The sequence below is a fragment of the Artibeus jamaicensis genome, unplaced genomic scaffold (genome assembly GCF_021234435.1).
Source record: "Artibeus jamaicensis isolate MK-2021 breed Jamaican fruit bat unplaced genomic scaffold, CSHL_Jam_final contig_781, whole genome shotgun sequence".
In the NCBI taxonomy this organism is placed as follows: Eukaryota; Metazoa; Chordata; class Mammalia; order Chiroptera; family Phyllostomidae; genus Artibeus; species Artibeus jamaicensis.
Window position 1 is genome coordinate 1533030 of NW_026521968.1, and position 22135 is coordinate 1555164.

The following is a 22135-nucleotide window of genomic DNA, read 5'->3' on the forward strand; positions in this document are numbered from 1 at the left end:
GGACGGGGCACTCCAAACGCCTCACCAGTGCTAATGTGGCTGGTGGTTTCTAGGTACTTTCTTTTTATCATACCTGTTTTCATGGGCTGAGACAGAGTTGCTTCCCCAAGTCTTAGAGAAAAGCCCAGAAGACCTAGTCTCCCATTAGCTCAGGATTTCAGACCACCCTGTCTGTGCACTGCCAAAAGAATCAGCACTGAAAAGAGGGGACTCGAATGCTGAGTACCGCGGGTAGGGGAAGGAAACGTCTCTGGCCGGCGCATGCTAATGCTCACAGAAGAGCCTCTGCGCACCTGGATCAGGCACCTGTGCTGCGTGTCTGCTGAGCAGAAGCTGAGCCATGTGTGAGACACTCACCAGCATCGAGGCTGCCAGTAGCTGCCGTCCAGCCCATGACAGGTGGGATGGCTCCGACAACGGCTCCGACCCATGTGTTGGCAATGCTGATCCTCTTCAGCGGGGTGTAGCAGCAGGTATACAGGAAGATGTTGAAGAGCCCCAGGGCTCCTGTGAGTGGGTTCACCCCCCAGGTCAGAAGGGCAACTCCTGGAACAGCACAGCAAGCGGCAAAGGACACAGCAAGCAACGGGCTGGGGAAGAGCAGAGAACACAGAGCTGTCATTTTCCAGGCTGGCGAGCCACACACTGTAGTCAGAGCTGCTGAGGACAGAATGCCCCCCATATGACCGAGAGACCTGGGAGGCAGTGCTGAGATGGCCTCTCCCTATTATGGGGCATCTTCTTTACGAAACTTAAAATAAGGACCCCCAGTTGTGGGACATGTGGGCCTCCCTCAGCTTACCTGTATAGGAGAGGTCGTCGCTTAATTACTGTCTCTCTTCATGGGGCTTTCATGAGAGTGGACATGTGCCTGCACTGCACAGCATTGTTTTACAGTCAGTGGGAAGTGATAGCTATGGATAAACCACTCAGAACATGGTATTGTGAGATTTGGGCAAAAAAATAGTGTCTCCCTTCTGGAAGGAGCTCTGCCCATTGATTTATACCTTATTGGGAAGCACCACCTAATTAGTGATAATAGCTATGGCAGTGTGTCTGCGTGAGGCCCTCTGTAGTACATGGCAGGCTCAGTGGGGTATGGGCACTGAAACATGCGCCACTCCGCGGTGCCAAGGCTACAGCTGGGTTGTGGGTACGGGACTTCCAAGAGGAGGTTGCAGTGTTATAAATGGAAAAGAAAATTGTCAAATAAAACTATAAAATGGTAGTGATGATTATAAGCCCGATTCTCAAGAAAGTCTACTTTTTTAGAGCAAATGTTATACAGAATCTTGTGGAAGGCTTTGTGAAAATGTATATAAATTGGATCTACTAGTTCCTATGTCTATGCATGTTCATTTACTCTTTCTAAAGAAGCCTACAAGAAGTTACTCAAGCCTGCCTTCCCCTTATAGGAGCCATAATCCTGCTGCTGAGGAGACCGTTTCCACACCACTCAGCCGGGCTCCACAACCTGCTCACTGGGAAGTGAGGGTCACGGTGTGTAGCTTCTCGGGGGCCTCGTTTTGGCCACGGCCAGTTCCCCAAAGAAGACAACCATCATTCACCCTCCCTCGCCCTGTGCATAGGGCCGCGGTGTTCCCACGGGAGGGCAGAAGTCCCGTGGTTACAAGTTAGAACTCAGCTGGGAACGGGGTTGGAAGGACAGGAGAGCCCATCTGCTGAAAATGCCAAGTGAAGACAGGGAAACAGAACACAAAGCTGGCAGTGCCTTGAGCTCCAGCTCCCACTTTGATATGGTGACCAGCACTCTCCTCGTAGGCCTGTGGCTGCTCTGCCCTGGAGACAGAACCCCGAGGAGGGGGTTTGAGGGAAAAATGGAACCTACAAGGAATATGTTGTTGTCAAGATGCTGACTGCGTTGTCAGCCCTGAGGGCCAGTTTCCTCCCCCAGGCCTGGTTCCCTCTTCTTCCAAGACTTGTGGTCAGTGACTTCCACAGCCCTTCCTGGGGCCCCCTCTGTCTTTACTCTGCCTTTTCCTTCCACCACTCCCACCCTGACCATTCCCATCTCTGAATCTGCTGAATGACCCGCATCTCCACTCCTGCTGGAGACAGCCCTGCAATCACACTAACTGGCCCCATGTCAAGAGGATGTGTTAACTGCGCTGGTGCTTCAGTGGAGTAGGATTCCTCTCCCATTCCTTGCAAGTGACTGTTTTAGCTCCTCTCCATCCTTCTCTGGTCTCCAGATCCACTCTGGCCCCTGATGCCTGCAGTGGATGTCCTTCCCCCTCATCTTTCCTTGTGCACCTTTCTCCCATTGGGAGGAGAAGAACATCTCTATTTTTAAAGACAAACTCTCCACTTTTGCTCTTATTTACTTCCCTCTTGAATCTGTCCTTATCTTGTTTACATTGTCTACTGACCTTTTGCATCCTCAGCTCAATTACATTGTTTGTGTTACCCCAAAGTCCTCACTAACCCTCCTCAAACCCAAACTTCCTGATGAAGTAGGACTACATGTCTTCACTTCCTTGATCCCTCAATTTCCTGATGGCTCCCCAACTCTGTTTCAGCACCGACTAACACCAGTTTCTCACCTGGCTTCCCGGGATAGCAAACAGCATAATTTTCCACAGAAAAGTTTAGGATGACGCCTCTGTGTTGTTCATCTCATATGTGTGCAGAGAGGCGAATTCCAATGGCTAAAAAGCACTGCAAATACTACAAATGTCTTCTTCCAATATGGCTTATAAGAACAATTTTTTTCTTATGGGATTCTAAAAAGCTAGTTTTATTTTGGGTGGGAGAAAAATGTAGCTCATAAATATTTTTATTTTTCCTCAATTGAACCTTGTGTAAAAAAAAAAAAAGGTTGTTCATTCCAAGGTCTGTGGAAGCCAGATGGATTCCAAAGTACTAGTGTTATGAAAGCCCATTCAGAAAAGCACATATGAATTTAATTTACTGAGACAGACAATTTTATGTGTTAGTTTCATTTCTGACCCTTCTCAAAATTACAGAAAACCTCATATGAAGCTTAATTTTGGGGTTTAAATCAGTGTGCTCAGGGGTGTGAATAAAAACTGAGTGGGCTGACAAGGCACATTCGTGGAAATGAGACCATTCACCCAGGTAGCCAGGATCATTCCCAGCACCTTGCTGCCTGGAGGAACCCAGCCCCTCCTGGTCCTGGGAGCCTGGACTGGTGGATGCCTAGGCTTTCTCATGGGGTGGGCAAAAAGGCCCCAGCTGCAAACTCTGGGAGGTTTATTTCCGTGATGCTTTATTTTTTCTAAAGCATATTATAAAAGTAATATATGTTCATTCCAGAAAAACTGAAACTACCAAAAATCAAAAAGAAATTCTAAACTATTTACTCAGGGAAACAAACATACTAGTTAATTTCTTTCTAACCTTTTCCTAGTAATATTATCTACTTAAAAATAACTGAGAACATACTGCATTGTGGTTTTGTTACCTACTTTATTTCAATAGATCTTAATAATTTCCTATGCCATTAAGAATTCTTTTACTTGGTCACCATTAATAATTATACAGCAGCCTATTCTATGGATATACCACAGTGAATTCCATCAAAATACCCTGTTTGGACACTTCCTATTTTTCCATTTCTTTAATTAGAAGTAATGTTGGACTGAATACTATATACGCAGACTGTTGTTCATAGAGCACCAATCAGGATAAACTCTGAGGATAAATTCCTCCATGCGAGGCTACTGAGCAAGGTTTCAGAGATCTTGTGTACTTTAGGAACTTGGACGTGTGCCACAGGACGTCTTGGACGTCTGCACTCTTGTGCAGAGTTTATACTAGTCGAGACTTCCACCGGCAGTATCAGGAAAAGCCTGTTTTCAGAACCTGCATCACTACTGGGTATGGCATTAAAAACAAAACAAAAATTAATGTAAAACATGTTTACTAAGATGGATGATCCTCGTTTTACAGATGAGAAACTGAGTCAATGAGTAAACAACTTTGAAACAGAACCTGTACTCTGGCTCACCTGTTGGCTCATTTAATCCTGAGGTCCCCCCACCCCTATTGGTATGTGGGGCACACAGCAGATGTGGCGGGACTTACTGGTTGGTTCCCTTATTTCCTGGGTCTGCTGAGAGCTGGAATCTTCAGGCTGGTTGCAGACTCTGGTGGGGTTTCAAAGCTCCTTCAGTTTACCCCACTGTGTAAATGGCCTAACTTTCTCCTACATTCCCTGAGATGAAAAGGATTGGGAAGTGAAGGAGGAGTGAAGGAGAGAGAGTGGGGGAAGGAGAGTGGGGTAGGGGAAGGGGATGGGGGAAAGAAGAGGAGAAGCAGCAGACCTGGGATGTGATATGAGGAGCAATGCCCTGGGAGCACTTGCTGTGTAGCGGGAGACAGCTAACAGGGCAGCAACAATTAGTGTGGTGCAACAGAGAAAACCAGTCTGCAGGCACTGATGGGCAGTGTGCAGGCACGCAGGGAAAGGTTTTAGAAAATGTTGTTCAAACTGAGACCTAGGGGACAGGTGGGTACTGGGCAGCAAGGGCAGAGAAGCGTGTCTTGGGCAGGGAAGCAGCAGGCAAGAAGGAAGGCAGAGGGCAGAGAGCAAGGCGCGGTCCACACACCTGGGGTGCAGCATGAGTGGTGGGCGTGCTAGAGAGCAGGGAGCTTAACGAGGTCACATGGAGACATCTGAACGCTCCTCTGGGCAAGTGCAGAGTCAACAAAGTTTTCTGTTTTTGACAGAGGGGAGGAAAAGGATCAGATCTGCTTCTTAGAGGGATGGCTCCACCTGCCAGGGTGACCAGCAAGGAGACAAGCTCCCATGTGCCTAAAAATGAAAGTTCATGTTGGGTGTTTTTGAGGAATCATGAACACCGCACGCACCACACAATTTTTATCAAATGCTAGTTGAAAGACACAGAGCTCACCTAACTTGTCCTTGAATCTACCTAGGAGATATTCCAAAGTATCTTGGTGGGGCGAATCCCATTAGCAGAGAGCAGGCACTGCTCTTTCCAGGGTGGCTCTTGGGCAGAGGGACGTGGGGATTGTTTAGGTCTGAATTTTTTTGTACCAGTTATTTTGGGCCCTAATTTGTCTCTCCCAAGTCTCCTTTTCATGAGGGTTTTTTTTTGGGGGGTAGGATAACTTTGTCATGTTTTATATAGCCTTATATAAAAGCTCTATATGTTTTATTTACTAGTTAACTGAAGCCTTGTTTGAAAGAAGGAAGAGTAAGAGTTAGATAAACAAAGCATTTGTCTAGATAAATGGCAGGACTGTACACAATGAAAATACATCAGTAAAAGAAGCAAAGAATTCTTTTTGAAACTGCCAAGTAGGGAGAGAATTTACAAGAATAATGGTTCTGGGATAAAGAGAAGATATATCAAGTTGATTATTTTTTAATCCAGCATGAGGAAAAACTAGATTGATTACATGCAAAATATTTTTAAAGATTATTGGTGTGCTTGTGCATCCACAATGGTTTCTGTAATGACCTTTATTAAGAAGAGAAATTAATATCTCTGAGGGAGTGGTTCTCCCTGGAATAAATTTGTATAGCAAAGAGCAGAAAAGCAGGTGAAGGAGATATGATGATACTACAAAAATATTCTAATTTTCAATAAAATAATTAATGTGTGACTAAGAAAAATAGCTGTATTTGATGGAGGGGGGATGATGGCAGAAAAATGTAGTGATGTTCTTGAACTAAAAAATTGTTTTCTAGTTATTCACTCACTTATGAAAATAGGTTTATGGCTCATGCTGAGAGTTGAATGATGATCTACTTCCAACCTCATATCCAAAATTGAATTACATTTTAAATTGAGATCTTTTTCTACCAAGCATCAGTGCCTGGGATCTTTCTACTTCTGCCTTTCCTGCCCAAGGCTACTGTAGAAATGGAACTAATAGACTATGAGTGAGGGAAATCTTTCAACATTGTTTCTATGAGATATTTATTCCTCCTTTAAAACATATTTCTTAGTTTACTAAACACCAATCCTTAGTAGCTTGATCAAAGTGGAGTTTTCTACAAAAATTAGAAACAAATGAGAAGAAATATACAAGCTTTAATTTGATTTCTATTTATTGCACTTAATAAATGTAATTTAAATTACCTGACTTTTAAAATAACTTGCTGGAGAACTATGGCTTTTCTGTTTAAGTAATGTATCAGAGAGGGCTACAGAATGTTATGTTAAATCAAGAAAGCTTTATATTTTAAGCAGCTCTGCAGGCAATTGGTTTAAACAAAAATGAATCTCATGCTTTTGGGTCATTATTTCAGAATAAATAATTTTTAAAGTGCAAAATAAAATTTCCCTTCTTCAAAAACAAAAGAAAACCCTAAACTTTAATCAAACCAAGCCAATTTAACTTTAATTTCATATGTAAATTTGACATTTGAGCTTTGGTTAGAGTTCTTGGGGAAAGCCTCAACACATAACTATTCTAAAAATGACTCCCCAGAATTTTATTTAGGAGTTTTCTATTTTTGAAGAAGTCTCAAATTGTAGACACTGCAAGGTAGCAGAGGATTGACATAAATTAACGATTTAGGGAATATGTGAAGAAAATGATGACAAGGAATGTATTTTAAAAATTATACAATAATGTTCAAAAAGCTATCACATAAAAATGATGGTAACCTACTTAAAAATTAAACTAAATGTCTAAACATATTTAAAAGAAATTCAAGAATAAGGAAGTATTTTGGACATGGTTATATTCATAACATGGGGACTGTGGCATGTATTAGAAAAACTCTTTTTTTCAAAGAGAAAGCAGGTTTGAGCTGAATGAGAATTTGAAAATTGCATGCATCTTATTAATATAGGAGGGAGAGATAAGAGAAAAAACAGCTAAGAGACATTTACTTGATTGTTGATCCCTGAGATTCAGCCTTCTAATCTCAGGGATTCTAAAGAAGAATCACAGGGCGACTTAAAAAATTAAGCTACATTAATTCAGTTTAAATTAAGGATAAACTATTTGTACAAAGATTGAACTTTTCAGAGGAAAAATTCCTCTTGTTTGATCCCATTCATGAATATGAAGTTTCCAGTGGAAGGGTCCAATCTCGGTGCAGTGCCCAAACTCGAGCTCAGGGACCACTGACGAGTTCCTCCATTACCCTAGCTCCTGCAACACCTGCTACATGGGAGATATATGCTTTTCCTTTTTTTCTGGTTGAGCCAGATAGTTTAATTCTCTAACTTCCTCTCGTTTTAATTTATAAGATTGTATAAAAAAGAAAAAAGCAGCTTAGCTCACCTACCTAAAGTATCAGTGGGCCATCTCCTGCACCCCACACTGGGAACCTGAGTCTTTGGTCGGGACAGTGCCTGCAAGCACACACCTCCTCAGGGACAGGCTCGGCAGTGCACGGAAGTGGAGCGGCCACCCGAAAAATGAGTGGTGAGGACTGTGGGAACTGCTGCTCAGGTCTGGATGGCAGATACAATGAGGAAATGTGCCAAAAAAGCCCAGGAATCTGGGACTTAATGTTAAATTTTTCTATTTTTCAATGTTGGCAAATGTAGAAAAGCACAGCTGGCTAAAGGAAAAAGGCTTCTTCAGGATCTGGCCTGCGGGCTGCTGCTGCTTCGCAGTCTGTGGTCTAGGTGGGGAAAGCCCCTCTGTACACATCAGCTCCTTGGCCCTGGTTAGAACAGACGAACACACCCTCCCCAACCCGCTCCTCCCAACACCTCTCTGTCTTTGGTATGAGCACTGCCTCTTCACCCTCTGAGATGCTGCCTAGACATCTATACAAGTCCTCCAGAAACATTCCCCCTAAGCCTCTTTCCCTTCCTCTCCCTCCCACCCTGTGGTTGGCACAGCACTTCTCTGTCCTTAGGACTACAGGCCTGTGGCCCTGCCTCCCCGTCCCACCACAGCCTAGCTATTTTAGTGCCTGTACTTTGTTCCATTTATCTTCATATTCCCTGCACCCAAGATGGAGGCCCAAAATGTTAGTTGAAACAAACTTAATAACAACGCAAAAGAGAATACTATCTTACAACTCACCATGGCTCACCCAACACCAATCAATGAGAAGAGTATTTGATCATGTCAAAACTTTCCCATCACCTTATTTGAAAAGAGAAGGAAATAAAGTATAGGACATCAGACTAAATGACTCCAATTATTAATAAAAGGTGTTTGCTCCTATGACCTCTTAAGTGGCTACAAGTGATCAAGTTGGTTACTGTGATGTGATTGTTAACTCTTCATATTTATATTTATTAAAATATCTGAATATCTGTGGTTATAAAAAGGGATGAGAAGTGCAGAATCCCCCAACCCCAGGACTGTCCATAAATGTTCACAATGCTTCAAATTGTTATAAATGCTTTCTTTTCTCTTATAACACAGAGAGAAAGGACTATCTTTCAGTGATCCTCTCACATAGCTGTTGTGACAACCAGGCGTGACCGATATACACAGAAACTTTTTGTTGACTCTTCACACTGTGGTTCATAATGCTGAAGGGTTTTATTTTAAGAGCAAAGTTCTCTATGTTCACACTATTATTAAGTGGAGAACAAATTTGTTCTTCCTGCTACTTCAAATGACCGGTTAATGCTAAAACAGAAAATCTTCATACATATAAAATGTTTATGTTCTTATTACATTTGCAATATATCCACACCAAGAGACTAATCATAACAATCTCTAGAAGGTCTGCAGAGCCTTAGCCTGGTCCGGGCGCATGTCCACTGGGCTGGTGTGGCTGGTGATGGATAATGTTCCCTGGTCCCCTGCAGCTTGTAAAACGTTTACATTTGCTTAAGTGCTTACTGGTAAAACCTTCAGTAAATTTGAAAAATGTCTCCTGTAAATCCCTATAATACTTAAGCTAAACCCTGTTCTTTAAGTTAATAATGCCAGCTAAATAATCCATTTCATTTTGAAAACTCAATCTTTGTCATTCATTGAAAAACCAGGTATTGGCCAGCCCCAATTCCAAGTGTTTAAATTTATCCTCTCTAAATAACCTTTCACTCTGCCCTTATCATTCTATCTCTCAAGCTTACAGCCCACACCCAAAGCTTAGAAGTTATGGATCACTCTCATCTGATCCATTAAGCTGGAACAACTATTGCTGACATGTATTATTTCCCTGTCAAAAACACCAAGATGAAAAATGGATAATCAAAGGAGACATAATCAAAATACAGATGTGTTTTAAAATAATAAGGAAGGCCTAGCCCAGGCCCCACTTCTGCAGGAAGGCTTCACTGTCCAGTCTGTCCTTACTCGAATTTTCTTTTCCGACCTCCCAGAGAACTGCTCATTTGTACCAATTCATGCATTTCACTCAATACATATTTACGGGCTCCTCTGTCCTGTCTGCTAAGCATTTTATGCATCTGGCTAATTTTTTTCACTGAGATTATAAGCATTTTGAGCATTATAAAAACAGGATGGACAGTGCTGGTGACATTATAGGTAATCAATAAAGTCTTAATGAATTGAATTAGACAAGGGAATTATTTAATTCTAAAATGTATACAGAAAACATTAGGCCTTGACATTCTTAAGAAAGATTAAATTAGAATGGATAAGAAAAAAGGTTATTACTAAAAAAATAAATGTATAAAATACATTAGAAATTTAAGTCTGAAGGGTCTCAATTTGGATAAACATGGCAGATTAAAGGTGTCTATAGCCATATGTCCTCTCTAAAAACAAAGAGAAAAACATAAAACAGAAAATTTCCACTTTAAGGGAATCAGGGACCACTCCAAACGTCCCTGCCAAATACAGGGCAGACAGCGAGTGAGGACAAATACCTGAGGTGAAATATGACTCAGTAACAATTACAGTGTGTCTCAGTAACAATTTAAGAATGTCTACCTTGGGCTTTGACTGCAAAGGACAGAAAGAATTTGATATAAAGTGTGTGTACTGGGGTGGGAGCTGGATTTATATGCTGGAAATATACGGGTGCAGTGCAGCCAGGGCCTGAGATGCCTGTCTGGCTGAATGCAGGCTCGCCTAACGCAGACGCAGACCTGGAAGAGGCAGCCTTGGGCACTGTCCCCCTCCCCCAGCTGTCCCCATACTCATTCCATTGCCACACTCCTTCCACTGACTGCGCTGAACTTGGGCAATCCAATTTTCTGTCACAAGGCTTTGGAACTGGGACAGAGCATTCAGCTGGAAGACCTTGGGGGCAAAGGCAAAGTTACCATGTTGAAGATGCATCCATTTAAGTGAAAGTGGGATCATAAGAGCCAGTAAGAGAGAGAACAATGAAGAGGAAGTAAAGAGAAAAGCAGAGATAAATAGTGAGAGTGGGAGCTAAACCCTCACTGGTGAAGAGGCGAGTGCACCAGTCTTTCCAGAAGTCTGGCTACAAAAAGGGGAGAACGAAGGAAACATTACATGTGGCGGCTGATTAAACAGACTTATCTCTAAGATAGAAGGACCGCTTGTCCAGATATTCTGTCAAAAGGAAAGGACCCAATGGGGCAGTGGCATTGAAAGAGGTACTGAGGGAGACCCTGAAGAGAGGCAGAACGGAGCACCTGCTTCCAGGCAAGCTGGTGTCTAGGTCTTAGAGCATGCAGACCTTAACCTTACAGTAGAGGCAGGGTCCGAAAGGCCCTGTGCACCCTCATCAACTTCCAGACACAGGTGTTGGGTTCTGGCAGCTATTATCTGCTGTGGAAAAATGCTTAGTCCTCCTATGAAGAACTGAGATGTATCTTAGGAAGAACTATTGAGGACATTCACATGGAACTACACCTCTTCCTCTGACCCCTCTCTGCAACCACTCTGACACCACTAAATCCACTTCATCCAATTATCCAATGTGGCAAGGAGCCACAGAGCTTCGTTAGGTGGAAGGTGTTCAAGGAACTAAATACTTGAAGGAAAGAAATTACTGGTAAGAATGTAAAAATGGCAGAGAAATATAAGTGTCAAACCATATCTTGACTTTGCCTGTGACAAGTTCCTTTACCACATGTGTCCAGATGACCAGCAGCATGGATCCCTTAAGCTGGGACAGGCTGTGCTTACACTCAGCCTCAGGGGAACAGACGTGGGAATTCAGCCATAGGTTAACAGGGATGAACTCTGTGGTGAGGAGCCAAGACCAGAGGTTATAACAGCGCCATTCTGACTCTGGGGCACTTCTCTCTGAATGTCCTCAGATGCAAGTACTGGAACACATGGTACCACATGCACTGTGACTCCAACTTCACTCACGTGCATCTCGGATGCTTCCTGAGTGCTGTGAGACACAGTGGACTCAAATATATGTAGTGGCCCTGAGCCACTAAAGACTCTGATAAAGAATTCTACCACAAAGGCCCCAGAGGGAAGTGAAGAGCAGAGAGCCATGAGGTCAAGTGTTGCCACAGAACTACATTTGGTAAACAGGAGTGGTAAAAGGATGCTTCTATTAACCACCTGTGCAGACAGAAGGCCACAGCGCTCTCCAGACTAGACAATCAGAATAACTAATAACTTCTATGTCCCTGCAAGAGTGGGATGGATTTAAACATGTCATCTTAGTACAAAAATGCAATTTCTTTTCACTAGTGAGGAAAACAGAAGCGGCAACATTTTCTGAAATGGCTGATAAGGGAGACAAACTTTTCCTTCCTTTCTTCCTCCTCCTCCTGTCCCCCACCCCCACTGCCCTCCTCTTCCTTTTTTTCTTATGATACCTTCGACATACAGAATCGGCATTTATGTAGGCAGTAAAGTGATAATTACTAGCCTTTGAATTCTCCTTGGGGAAATGAAACAAATTACAATGCAATTTCATAGATTATATTCTCATTGAATGTTACTTTATTTGTAAAGGTTTTCCCCTTTGATTCTCAAAAAAATTACAGAAAATTTCTGTTGCCTAAAATATAAAGGGTAAGAGTTATATTGTAATTGACTATTTCAAAAACAGTCAATGACCTTACTATTGCTTTATCAAATATATTCCATGCCATTTTCTCCACTGTCTGGAACAATACAGACAAACGGCGACAGCCCCAGATGGACAATGACACCGTGATGGGACTGGATGCACGCATTCATCTTCTTGGAACCTGGTGGAGCTGCAGTCTATTTAGCACAGCTCTAAGGGAAAAATATATTATACACAAAATTATCCTACAAAATAACCTGGAGTCACCTACAAAGTACATGCAAGGTTACATGTGTACAATTCCAGAAAGAGAAATAAAATAACTTTGTCCACTAAAGCTTGAGAATCACTAAGTTATATTAAAAGAGGGAACAGGCCTTGGCTGGGTAGCTCAGTAGGTCAGAGCATTACTCTCATCAGAGGAGGTTGTGCGTTGGATCCCTTGTCCAGGGCACAGACAAGAATCAACTGGTGAATGCACAGAGAAGCGGAACAACAGATCGATGTCTCTCTCTCTCAAATCAATACATAAAAAAATAGAAAAAAACGGGGGAACGAAAGAGAAGTTAACATTCAGAGGGCTGGGCGTTCACACTCTCCTGCCTTTAGTATGACTCTCAGTGGAGAAGAGATGGAGAATTCTAAAGGGTTCAGGTCCCTACAGTCTCCATACCATTCTGTCTTCAAGCTGAGCACCAGCAACCAGAGGCAGGCTGTGTTTTTGTTGTGTTGGCTGTGAGTATTTTACCAGGAAGTGAAGCTGCTGCTTTGCTGGAATTAGGTTCTCATGGCTCCTTTGCTGTTCTACCTTATACTGAGTTATACAATACCTATGCAAAGTGCTGCAGACTTTAAGAAAGGTGGACACTCACAGAGACAGCACAGAGATACTCTTTAAGAAACAAAAGTTGCAGAAGAAAGAAAAAGGGAGAAGGTAGGAAGAAATGGACAGGAAAAGCAAAGGCAGAGGGCAGGGATGGGCAGAGTCCTTCTGTGGGAGACCAGTGATCCGCAGGAAGACGGGAACAGGCACAATTTACCTGAACTTGTGGGCCACAGTGGGCAGCCTCATGCTCACCTCCACCGTGACCACCCTAGTCCCTGCTCTCACCAGCTCCTCCCACCCCCTGGACCTGTGACAGGTATCTCTGCTCACTCTCGCGGGCCTGCAAGTCCTCTCTGAGGAACCGCAGTCTTCATCTTGGAGAGACTCCTGGAGGATGGTGATGAAGAGGCGTGGGACAGAAACAGCAGAGAGACTGCTCTGTAGAGCTTGGACAGAGGTGTGCACACAGAATACAGAGGGGGAATGCCAATGCCACCTCACTGGAGCATGGAAACAGCTTCCTTCCAGAGGAAGGAACACTTGGCACAATACCTACCCAGGCCGTGAAAGGGCAAGGTGCCCCCCGCAGGGACGAGGGAAAGCACGGCACCTCTAAAAAATCCGCTGTCCCAGTTAGTCATGATATAACAGCAAAGGGGGTGCAGTGGGCACGAGGCTGGAAGAACTGGGGAGGATCAGATCTGGAAAGGCCTTATACGAAACAGTGAAGAACTGAAAACAAGTATTTTTCCTAACTATATTTAGGAAATCCCCAAAAGTTTTAAGTCAGAAACCAATGTGATCACTTAAGGAAAACCCACCTGGCAGCTGAGTGGAAGAGCAATGGAAAAGGGTTCGAGAGGAGGCAGAAGAGTCAGCGGGACACAAGCGGTGACAGTTCGACACAAGAGCAGAGGGTGACTGGGAAGGCACTGCCAAGGTTAGGAGACTGAAAAGACCCAACCTGCTGGGGAGTCAGTGAGGGGAATAAGAGAAAGTCCAGAATGACTCGCAGTTGCTGATTTTGGAATGTAAATTAACAAGTATATAATGAAAAGAACAGTTTGGGAGAGAAAGTGACGAATTGGGATAGATGTAGGAATCTGAGCCACCTGCAGGGGCACCCCCAAAGCAGTGTTCAAACGGCCAGGCTCAGGAGAGCATCGCGGGCTGTGGCCACAGACAGTGTGGAATGGGGCGTCTGTGGGGGGAGGGCAAGAGGACGAGGCTGCTGACCATGACCACCAACAAAGGAGCCAGAAGAGGAGGAGCAAAAAGTCCGGCAAGGGACAGCTAGGGGGCTCAGTCCTCACTCACTGGCTCATAGCATCAAGACTTCATTCCTTCCATGTCACCCTTGACCCCTCAGGTTGGGTGACATTCTCCTCTGTGGACCCCCTGTTACTCAGGCACACCCATTTTAATGCTCATCACTGCCCCTCTGGTACCCACACAGGGCCTGGCTGGAGGGCATGTTTAAAAAACACACTTGTTGGGTGACCTGTGCTTCTCCACTGAGTCTCCTCATGCACATGTGTGGCCACCTCCTCCATGAGACTCTAAGAGGATGGAGACCATGTTACTGCCCTCTTTATAAGCTTGGCAATAAGCACACTGCTCTTGGGGGACAGCGTCCTCCACGGGCGTGTACGTCCTGGTGATGACACTGTGGGTAAAGGATTCGGTAACTGCCCACTTTCCACAGAGTGCTTGTGCCAACTTAAGGGTAATAATGAAAACATGTAACTTTTACTTTCTGAGTTCTCCTATTTGCCAAGTGTTTTTGCTTTTTTCTTCCCCTTCTCCCTTGAAATTATTCTGAATTGCCTGATCAAAACTGAAATATTGATTTTAAAGCAAATTTTGAAAACAGATAAAAGTTCTGCCAACAACTCTGAGTTTCTCTAGAGTTTTAAACCCATTCCCCAACAATGAGCTTTTCTTTACATGATTTTCCTGATCTTACTGCAATCCACACAACATTATGTATGAGATGAGCATGGTTGGAATGATGACCCCCTTACATGGGAGAAGGTTGTGATGTTGAAAGATTCATTCGATGACTTGCCTGCGTGTAGTCAGAGAGCAGTTTTCATTACTATATGAAGAATATCTGAAGACTGATATGTTTTCTATTATACATATTTAGAAATGGCTAATTAGCTTGATCCACATACTAAGTTAAAATTGGATTACACCAAATCTGATAAGAAGGTGAGCTTCTCTGATATTTACCTTCATCACATTACAGGAATTTGACTTAAGTGGGTTTACTCACCTTCAATGTGAGTTCCTGATGTAGGACATATGAATTCTAAAGTGTTCTTTGCCAGAGAATAAAAGGGGCACTAAGCCAAACTTTCCTCAAAAGGATCATTCAGAGCCATGGCATTTTTTGCCAGAAATATCCAAACAAGTCAGTTGACCTTATTCATCTTTTCCAATTTATAAGACAACATGAAGATCCTGAGTGTCACTTTTAAAAAGCAATTTAAGGAGGCCTGCATTAGTGTCACCTGATTATGATACATCATACTTTCCATTTACATGTTTCTTCCTTCTTTGCACAAAATAAGCAGCTGGAATCTGTACGCAATGGCCTTCCAATAAGGAAATTCTGTGATCATAATCCTCACCATCAGATGGCATATCGTTATCACCCTAACTGGACATTGTTGAGAGTGAGAAGGGACACTATCAGTGATTCTGCTGTGACACGACAGGTGTAAAGCAGGATTGTCCTGGGCAAATGCCCATCAACAACAACTTGACCTTGAGTGCCCTTTGTAGTCAGACCACATGGCAGGGTGCTTTCCTACATCACCTTTTTGATTGTAGCCATCACCAGATACACACGTAACACAGGCATCTTCTCCCCTCCTTCCTTCACTGTCTCTGTTTGACCCTCAGAACAAGTGGATCTAGAAGAGATGCATCCTTGGGCTGTTCTCTTTGGTCAAGAACTTCCTATTCCCCAGCTGCTTCAAGGTCATACAGTCTAAATGGTTCTCACTGGGAGCTGTTAGCTCTTTGATATTTTGTCTCTGGCTTACACCGCGATGCCTTAGAAATCCATTTCTCTCTTCTATAGAAGTCAGTAGGACATTCTTCTAATATCATCACCAAGTATCCCTTGTGTCCCTTCTCACTTTTAAGAAGAGGCAGAAGTTTGGTCTTTCTTGAGTAATGTTTTCTTCTCATGGCCAACACAGTTTTAGAGACAATTACCTGTTGTCATTAGGAACTCAGGGTGTGGGGGTCACATGGCCTAGGCCAATATTTTGCTCAGCCAGTTATTCCTAACACTTGGGTCTACCACTTTCTCACCTGAACACTGAGAGAAATTGAACATCGTCTGTCTCATGTTTACTATTATGATGTATGTAACTGTGATGCCAGCAGGAAACATGGGCTGAAATTCACAGTACAATATTACTACGTGAATTTGATAGGCTTGTCTTGTGATCTTATCATTTGTCCCAAATTCTATTTTTTACAATCTTGTCTTTCATCACCTACTTCTCCATTTTACAATGATAATGTTATGATACAGCTAATCCTTTCTGGAATAAAGAATAAATTAAACGGGCAAACAGAAAACACTATCTTCTGGGTTAGCTCTGTAAGGCATTCAAGTGTCCACCCACCGGCCACGTTTTTCTAGAAGACAGGACTACAAGCACAGGACGGCTGGGCCCCGACAGGCGCACATGAGCAAAGGGCTCCTTTAGATTATTTCTCCAGGTCCTCAAGAAATCACAGAGCAACTAGAGCAGGCATATGTTTCTTAAATAACACATTTCAAAGTAAACTGCAATCACTTTAAGAAGTCAATGAAATATATTTTCTCCATAAAATTTATAGAATGTCTTTATAATGGATAGAAACCAAGCTACAGACACAGGCTAAACGAGCTGTCGATGGTAAGACTTCCAAGGCTTTTCTTCCCAGACCTACTCTCCTACTACCCATCAACAGTGCCAGGGACTCACCCCTTACATGCTCAATGGTAAACAAAACCTATGCAGTTATACAGAGACAAAAAGCCTATCAGCCCAAATCAAATGGGGCAGTAAATATCCAAAAGAGCATTTCAAAATAAAGTGGCTATACTTGTACACACATGCTCAATAGCCATTTGAATGAGAGAAACACCAAAGGTGAGAGAGGAATGTTAATAGACACAAGGCTTTCTACTACACCCCCACAGATGCCCACTCATAAAATATTTGTGTAGCAGATAACAGTTTACTGCATTGTAGTAAACACTGACAGGATACAAAGTCTTCAGTTTTAAAATTATACTTCTCAATGCAAGATTTCTGCCCCAGGCTCTTAACATCTCTTGTACCTATTTAATAAAACAGATTCTAGATATAAAAATAAGTTTGAATCTGTTTTTCAGGCCTATAGTTTGCTCTCTAAAATAGAAATTAAGATTATCTACAAGGGAGATTCTGCCTGGGTAGTTTTGCAAACAGAAGATGAAGTTAAAGCCTAATTAATACCTGTGCTGTGGCCTCTCTCTTTGAAAAAACTGTGCTGCGGACCCCGCCCACCAGGGCTCTGTCCAGGAAGTGCTGATAGATTTTGCTGTCCTGAGTGCGGGAAGTGACCATCCTGGGCAAAGTCAGATGCACTCCTAGGAGAATGACTGGTTTTTATCTGATGTGCCTAATAACTACTTGCTAGGTTTATAACCCCTTATATCCTTTGGTTCTAAAGAAGAGTACAATTTGACTGAGGAAAAATGACTGAACAGAGTTTTCAAATAAGTTACAAACCTACCTGTGCCTTAACCAGTGGTGAGAGCCCCTTTTAGCTTTTGACATGCGTTAGAGAGTTTGCATTCTCCCCTAAAACAACTTGTCTCAAAAGTACTCTGACATTTTCTAAATATAAACAAAGCAGATAGCATTATTTATATTTCAAAAAAGGAAATAAAATATAAGTAGGTGAGATTTCTGTTCTTATACACTTTCACCTAACTTTATTGCTCTTTTCAACAAAATGGTATTTTAAAGTCATTTAAGAATTGAATGATAAAAACAGCTAGTATTAAAAATCACTTTTACATAGACTTTCTGGCTGTATCTGCATCTATTTCCTTTATTGTGTTACTGAAGTGTGTGACTATTTGATCCACAAGTGTTACCCCACTAAACCTGAGACTCCATGGGGGCATTTCCTGGAAATATGAAGAGAGGCTTCACTGATTTGAAAAAACCATTTGGCTCTTTTTATTCTTCTCAGTTTATGATAATCCACTGGAGTAAAAAATATTTTAAACGCCAGTTTCAAGGTCTCCAGGAAGTAAAATGTTTAATTATTAACCATCAGTGGTATTAAAATATTTATATGCCTTTCAGTTCTACTTAATTGAATTTAGTGACACAGAGAGTAATGGAGGCAGTAATTTACTGGGCACTTGGCATACAATGGCAGTATCAGTGTATCTGAAAAAACAAGGCTTCAGAGATAACTTTCTTCTGTGACCCGCTATGGATTTGTCAGACATCATTTGTATGAATAGAATGAGTTTACCACCACAAGTGAAACCAGTCCGAGTCTCAAAACTGACTAAGAAATCTATTGTCTGGGTTACTCCCACAACAAAGCTGCAAATCTTAGACCTATTTTCAGGGCTCTGCAGTGATTTTCGTCAGAGTGGCAAAGTACTGTGTTTGCACACTGATGTGCCCCTTTAGGGGTATATTATTTTCAGTTCACAGCTCAAGGCAAAAGACTGGGAAATGATTTAGGATGAACAAGCAAGTGCATTCACTTACATAAGTTTCTGTAAAGTGAAACTTATATTTATAATTTTACCTGATCTGTCCACGAACCAGAGGTCTGTTCTTTGTCCTATTCATGTTAGAATCAAATGGCACCTCAAAAAACTGCAAAGAAGTTGAAAAAAAGAAAACATTAAATATAAAGTGACACAATTCTTCTGCTCTAGTTCTACAAATTTTTCGCAGTAAATTTGATTTTAATTTTGATAGTACAAATTAACATTCTCGGTCCTCTTTGGAGGAAAAGTTCCTGGGACAGACACATTGAAAAAGTATACACATTGTTAGGAATATACACCGTTCCTCCTTTATCTGCTTTGAAAACCACTTGTTAAATGTACAGCTGCATTCTTCCAAGCCACTGTTTCAGGTTGTAAGAGGGACATTTTCATCGTGTTTGACATAAAAATGGTTTTGCTATTGCTTTATCTGAAGTTAAATGACTGGAAGCTGTAACTGAGTACCAAGCCTACCTGGTGAGCCCTGATGGCTGTGATGTGTCAAGTTCATCGAGCCTGGAACTAGGTTGCCCAGAATTCCCCTTACTGTACACAGCTGCTGTAGGTTAGGGAGAGCCACAAGGGGTGCTTGCGTGAGATCTGGAAGGTGGAAATGCAGTGACAGCCAGGCTTACACGTGGAAAGTTGGTGTAAGGTCAGACACTGGTGCAGCTCACACGACTGTGGATCTGTTGGTTTGCCTTGTTGGCTTGGAGCAGCCATAGCTTCTGCCTGCTTCTCATAGTCCCGGGCCAAGCCTACACGCTGCTCCCTGAGGAAAGGCACTAGCTTTTCTGCAGGTCACCTGTATCATCCACATTGTTGGCTGGGAAGTGTGAGACACAAGACAGTTCCAGTCTGTTCTTATGAGATTCAGTTCAACCTTGCAGGTGCCAGGCTACTCTCACTTTCCGCTTTCCTGATTGATGGCTTTGCTTACGTCAGAACAGCACCAGGTACAGGTTCGCCGATATTACCGAGACTGCTTAACTCCTGGAGTCACACCAGGCCTAACCCTATACCTCATCCCACATACCACCCACAGCAATTCTGACCTTCCTATCAAACCCTGACTGATACCAGCTTCTTCTCCATTACTTTCAATAGTGCCGCTATTTAAAAGTATTTAACTTCTCAATATGTTCATCTTGTCTTATGATCTATGTAAATGGCATGCTTCCTGAGATACCTGAATTTGCATTCTTAATGTTAGAGAGAGCTGTGCAAGTAGGCACTCAGTAAGTAATTTTTAAAATAAACCATCAGTACAAAAAACATGTATCATTTAAAAATAATACATAATTTTAAGTGTTAAAAATTCTTTGCCTATAGGAATCTGTAATCTTTATTGAATAGTTCAAGTTACATGCAGTTAAATGTTCTGTCTACTCCCTCTCCCCATCCTCCCCAATTCAAACACATTGTATAGGTATTTGAAATAATCTTTCCTGACTACTAACTTAATTTCACAGGACTAATGAGGATTCCAATTACAGATAACATTATTTAAATGCTGGCAACGTCAGAAACTCTTGGATAAGTCACTATCTTGGCAGTTTTCAAGTAAGCATGTGTGTACGTGCAAATTCCTCCTTCAGGAATTCTAGTGAATTATTTCATCTAGATGAAAAAATATATATTACATTTTTGTATATTTCTGGCAACTCAGCCACCCAAAGATGAGAACTGAGGTCTAGAATGGGTCCGTTGAACTCCAGGGTGCCATGACTTGGCAGCAGCTTTCGACTCCCATGAATGCTTCAATTTTTCAGGACAAGCATGTCTGGGGAGAAGAACAGTGCTGACCAAGGATCAAGATTCACGTCAGTGAGGGCTTGGCAGTTCTTTTAGCATTGAGGGACCGGAGCTCATCATGCTACTTCATTCGGTTCTTCATGTATTTTCTGTAGCATCTTTCAGTCAGGTTTACTGCTTTGGTTTAGATATTTAAACCAGTTTCAAAACATAAGCACAGTACATTTAGATGAGAAATTTAAACACTCCAGAACCTATAGTTTGCTTTAGTCTATTCACAATTTTTCCTGTGCTTTGTAAATTTTTAAAATATTATCATTTCAGCTGGATCCAACTACTTCTGAAGGAGTGAGGTAAAACTCCTCTTACAGACATTGAAAATGGAATGCAAGTGCAGTATTACCAACGCTTAGAATACAAATATACTGTCCTGTCCCTTTTTAATACTTCCTCACTACTTCCAACACCATCAGAAGTGACATGCTACAGTGAGCACAACCTGGACAGTGGCCCAGACTGCACTGCTTTGGGGGCCGGCCAGACCGGGCTTGCCCTGCCTTCTTTTAGGAGGCTCTGTTCTCTGGGTCTCAAAGGGACATATAGCCAGATACCTTCTCTCCCTCCCTCTTTACCCTCAGCAGTGAGTGGTTTACTAAGTAGGTATTTGATTCAAACTGGGCTAATGGGAGTTCTTCTGGGGACTTTACAAACTAAAGCCCTGGAAAACATGCCCTCCCTCCTTTTAGGTTGCCTGTGCCCACAGAACGTGACACAAGGGGAGTAGAGGAGAGACCCAACATTGACTCCTTGGGACAAGTTATGTCCATGGATTCAGCTCTGCTCATTCCACTCTAAGTCAACCTATGTGGGTCCACACCTCGTGCACCCAGTGTCCTATAGTACATGAAGACTAAACACTGTAAACATCTGAGCAATGTATGGCAAAGAAGTAAATGTCATGCTTTTTCCTTCAAAACAAAACTTATTTTCTGTCTATATTACATTTTCAAAAGAAGCTTTTCTAGTCTCTTTCTTCATAAAAATCCATCAACCTTTTGGAATTATTTTCATTTAAAAATTTTTCCTTTTTTATTCAAGTTCACAACCTCACCATCTTCCTTCCAGTCAGTCAGATATTCCTCCCCATTTCTTGCCCTCCAGCAATCTGATGATCTGTTACGTTACTCAGGCTCTTGGGGTTGCAAATTATAAAAACAAAAACCAAAAACTTAAACTAGTTCAAATTAAAATGAGGCTTTATCTCTTACAACAGGGTTGGACCTACTTTTACTTTTTTTTTTTCTTATCCTCACCTGAGGACATTTTCCCCCCATTGCTTTTAGAGAGATAGAGGAAGAGAGAGAAAAACACTGTGAGAGAGAAGCATTGATTGGTTGCCTCCCGTATGTGTCTGAACTGGGGATGCTACCACCCAGAGCCAGACAGAGGCTGGTGGATCGAACCTGCAACCCAGGCCTGTGCCCTGACTGGGAATCAAACCCACCACCTTTCAGTTACAGAATAACGCTCCAACCAACTGAGCCACATGAGCCAGGGCAGGGCTGTATCAGCTTTTATATACTACTGGATTCAGTATCAAGTGTACTATCAGGACTCTGGCTTGTTCCATTTCTTGAACCTGCATGGCATATTCCTGTGTGCAGGCGAACCGTCACAGACAGCCCTAGACTCTCATCCTCCCAGCAAGCCTGGCACAGGGTGAGCTCCTGGTGGCTCCATACATCATCATGGCCATGGCGTGAGGTGACTATCTTGTGAGCCTGGGAAGTGTGTTGGTGGAAAGATACAATGACACAGTACTCCTCTCAAGCTACAAGTATTATTTTTCTATAGGAGAGAAAAATTCTATTACCAGACCAAAGTGGGAGAAGTCAGGCAG

At 42.5% G+C, this 22135-nt stretch overlaps 1 protein-coding gene across 1 annotated transcript in view; it reads right to left on the reverse strand.

Annotated features, from left to right (window-relative positions):
- LOC119056307 (protoheme IX farnesyltransferase, mitochondrial) overlaps positions 1-22135 on the reverse strand; it is a 121435-nt gene that overhangs the window by 14718 nt on the left and 84582 nt on the right. Inside the window, exons 5-6 of the mRNA XM_037154695.2 lie at positions 18516-18586; positions 358-590 (exon numbers count right to left, since the gene is read on the reverse strand). Of these exons, the coding sequence (XP_037010590.2) occupies positions 358-590; positions 18516-18586 (304 nt within the window). The remainder of the gene's footprint in view (positions 1-357; positions 591-18515; positions 18587-22135) is intronic.